At 58.8% G+C, this 3,559-nt stretch overlaps 1 protein-coding gene across 1 annotated transcript; it reads left to right on the top strand.

Annotated features, from left to right (window-relative positions):
* The first annotated feature begins 359 nt into the window (after positions 1-359).
* On the top strand, positions 360-2,007 carry LOC119276991 (probable WRKY transcription factor 65). The gene is made up of 3 exons (XM_037558187.1): positions 360-913; positions 1,020-1,169; positions 1,289-2,007. Exons 1-3 carry the CDS (start codon positions 768-770, stop codon positions 1,857-1,859), a joined length of 867 nt encoding a protein of 288 aa, XP_037414084.1. The 5' UTR covers positions 360-767; the 3' UTR covers positions 1,860-2,007.
* Positions 2,008-3,559: the final 1,552 nt, after the last annotated feature.

Genomic DNA, 3,559 nt, shown 5'->3' with positions numbered 1-3,559 from the left:
TCTCTCGCTCCGGCTCCGCACATGCACAAAACAAAAGATGTGCCATGTGTGTACATGGCGGGAGGCAAGGGCGCGGACATGATTGGCCAGATCGGTTAGCGAGGGGGTCGCCATCGCAGCCTCCGCCTAATTTAATCGTCCGCCCTGCCCCAAGACGTCGCCCTCCTCGCTCCGGCCCTCCTCGCTCCGGCCCTCCTCCTATACGCAACAGCGAGGGAGGGAGAGGAGAGCGATCCAATCCAGAACCCGGACGCGGGACTGCACGAAACGCTAAACAAAACAGGCGAAAACGCTGCGCGCACACACAACACATCCATTCCATACAGTAGTAGTACGCGCACCCGGTGGATGGCAACATCGTGCGCATAAACAAAAGCGTCCGTCCACCAGCGCATACGCACGCACATATACAACAAACGCGCACGTAGCAGGGGGGCGGATCATTGAAAGCTGCACCCATCCGTCCCCATTTGCTCGCCACCGTTTCCACCATCCCCCCATCCATCACTCGACCCGGTCCTGTACTACTACTACTCGCCTCCACCCCTCTTCCTTCCTGACAGTACACTTCGTTGTGGCAGCCGGTGATCATCATCAAAGCCCACAGATATATACGCTTTCGGAAAGCCGGGGTTGGTTTCGCTTTGAGCTTTTTATCCGGAGCAGCCAGCCGCCGGGCCGGGACTTCTGTTAGCCCAACCCAGATAGCTCCGTCCGTGTCCGATTCCGCCGGGGCCGGGCGTGGATACCTAGGCTAGGCGCCGCCGATGTCGGACTGCAGCACGGGCACGGACTCGCCGCGGGCCGACTCCGTCGACGAGCAGCCGCCCGCCGACGCCGAGTCGCCCGGCGGAGGCCAGAGCAAGCGCGACCACCCCTCGCCGTCGTCGCCGCTGCCGCCGCCCAAGCGCAGGTACATACATACACATCTCCATCCATCCATGGAACCAGTCGAATCTCGAATCTTGATTAGGCGGCGGAGGATTGAATGAGTATGTTTGTTTGGCGATTGCTTGCAGCCGGAGATCTGTGGAGAAGAGGGTGGTGTCGGTGCCGATTTCCGAGTGCGGCGAGCGGGCCAAGACCAACGGCGAGGGCCCGCCGCCGCCGGACTCGTGGGCGTGGCGCAAGTACGGCCAGAAGCCCATCAAGGGATCCCCCTACCCACGGTAAGTACTACGCGTAGATACAGCTTTGCAGGACAGGCTGGTAATTTGCGGCAATTAAATCATCAGTTACCAAGTAAGTAGGCTCGTCTGATTTGTGTGAATTACTGTCGCGTGTTCAGGGGGTACTACCGCTGCAGCAGCTCCAAGGGGTGCCCGGCGAGGAAGCAGGTGGAGCGCAGCCGCGCCGACCCCACCGTGCTGCTCGTCACCTACTCCTACGATCACAACCACCCGTGGCCGGCGCCCAAGAGCGGCTGCCAACCCAACAAGTCCTCTCCGCGGCTGGTGGACCCCAAGCCCGAGCCTGGCACGCCGGTGGAGTGCCAGCCCGAGCACGGACCTGAAGCGCCGGAGCACGGGCCTGAAGCGCCGGAGCAAGATCAGGAAGAGGAGCATGAGCAGAAGCCTGTCATCGGTCTGGCCGACCCCGCGGCGATCACGACGGTGACCGCGGCGGCCGAAGAGGAGGAGGAGAGCTTCGACTTCGGGTGGTTCGACCAGTACCCGACGTGGCACCGGACGGCGCTATACGTGCCGGCGTTCGACGTGGCGCCGCCGCCGGAGGACTGGGAGCGCGAGCTGCAGGGGGAGGACGCGCTGTTCGCTGGGCTCGGCGAGCTCCCGGAGTGCGCCATCGTGTTCGGCCGCCGGCGCGAGCTGGCCCTGGCGGCCACCGCGCCCTGCTCCTGACCACCGCGCCTCCCGTTCCGATCCCGTTTTCCCCCTTTCTTTTTTTTCCTCCGGCTGTAGTTTTACCCGGAGTAATTTGGAGGTGTAGTACATAGCGTGGATCAGATCAAAGGGATTTCGCTGTTCAAGAGTGGCTTTCCGCTTATTTTACTGTCTCGGTTCCGTCGCGATCGCCATATCCAAGGCCGTGCCCGTGCTTGTGCTGTGCTGCCCGCGCCGCTCCGGGAGCAGTTCCGGTCACGATACACATCCGATTCCAGCGAAAAGCAGCGAAAGGTTGCATTTTCAGGCGTTTTTCTCGTCACCCGTGACGCGTAGCGCAGATATACACATACTCCTCGCCCGGCGCAGAGGCTAGCGGCAAGTGGCGGCGAACTGGGCAAGTGGCGCGGGATGGTGGTGGTTGGGGGGGAAGCGCACGAGGCCGCCACATGCCGGCCTCGCCACGCGGATCCGCGTGCCCTGCCGAGCCACCATCCTTGCCGGCCACGGCCGGCTTGGTAATTTGGTGCGTGGCGCGGGCCGGCGGAGCAAATGCCACGGCGCGGACGGACGGCTCCACCGATCCGCGGGAAATTTGCGTGCCGGGCCGGGTCGCGTACGCCGGCTTTGAGTGCGATGTCTTGAATTCGGGCTCTATCTCTGAACCGTATTCGTGCCCTGTCGCGGTCAGCCCCCTGCCCGGTCGTGATATTTTTGGGAGGGGAATCTACCTACAACCAGACAAACAAATTATTGGGTTGGGTTGGGCCTGGCATGAAAAGATCGAGCCAGCTAGCTTCTGCGAATGAGTACTACTCCCTCTGTCTCATAATACACGAGGGAGTACGTGCGAATCCTTGGCGTTGTATTCGAGCCGGTGCTCCAGGAGTTGGGAACCGATGGATGGTGAATAGGTAGATTCGTGGTGCTCTTGCCTAGCACTCCAAAGGACGCTTAACTATCTTATCCTACGAGTTAGGAAGCACACCCACAGGTATTATATCTATGATGAACTGCTCTGCATCACAGCGTCATCGCAGCAGAGATTCTCCCACCCGTGTTTTGTTAAAGGGGGAGCTTGCACGAATTAACTCTCCATCACATGCCTATTGATCCACGTTCCACGGCATTAATTTCGGTTAAGTACTTATACAGCACTATGCATTGGGATTAGCTGTTGAATGATTCTGTGTCAGCGTCCCTGGATTATGATGTCTTGGCCAAAAAAAAAAACTTGTAACGGTACTATTGATTTTACTTGGATGCTAAGAGATAGAGAGAGGGACAAACGATGAAAAGTGCGCGAAGGCATAACAGCTAGCAATCGTAGAAAAATGCCACATCCGGCCAAGCTTGCGATCGACGGATCAAACATATGACGTTGCGTCCTGTTTGGAGTCATTATCCTCAGCTGAAGAATCAACCCGGCAAGAGAAAACAAATTGGAAGCTGTTCTCACTGACGTGAGCGAGAGAGGGACATTTTTTTGCAGAAGCGAGAGAGAGAGAGACATTGATCGTTGCGAAAGTCTGGCCCTCTTATCGTGGGCTGGGCCGCTTGGTAGGTAACAAACCACCGCCCACCTGGGCCTACCAATGTGAACTGCCGCAGCCCGCAGTGACGAACCTCAAAAGAAAAGAAAAATGGCAGGCCTGTTCGGAAATTCGCTGGCGTGCTCGTCCGCGTTTGCTCACGGTATCTTCGAGCGTTGTTTCGCG

Source organism: Triticum dicoccoides, chromosome 3B, assembly GCF_002162155.2.
Source record: "Triticum dicoccoides isolate Atlit2015 ecotype Zavitan chromosome 3B, WEW_v2.0, whole genome shotgun sequence".
Taxonomy (NCBI): Eukaryota; Viridiplantae; Streptophyta; class Magnoliopsida; order Poales; family Poaceae; genus Triticum; species Triticum dicoccoides.
Note: the sequence above shows the minus strand (reverse complement) of the source record. Positions and strands in the feature narration are given on the sequence as shown.

Coding starts and splice junctions, on each gene's coding strand:
- LOC119276991 (XM_037558187.1), top strand. CDS start 768: ATGTCGGACTGCAGCACGGGCACGGACTCGCCGCGGGCCGACTCCGTC. Junction 914..1,019: donor CTGCCGCCGCCCAAGCGCAG/GTACATACATAC, acceptor GATTGCTTGCAG/CCGGAGATCTGTGGAGAAGA. Junction 1,170..1,288: donor AAGGGATCCCCCTACCCACG/GTAAGTACTACG, acceptor TCGCGTGTTCAG/GGGGTACTACCGCTGCAGCA.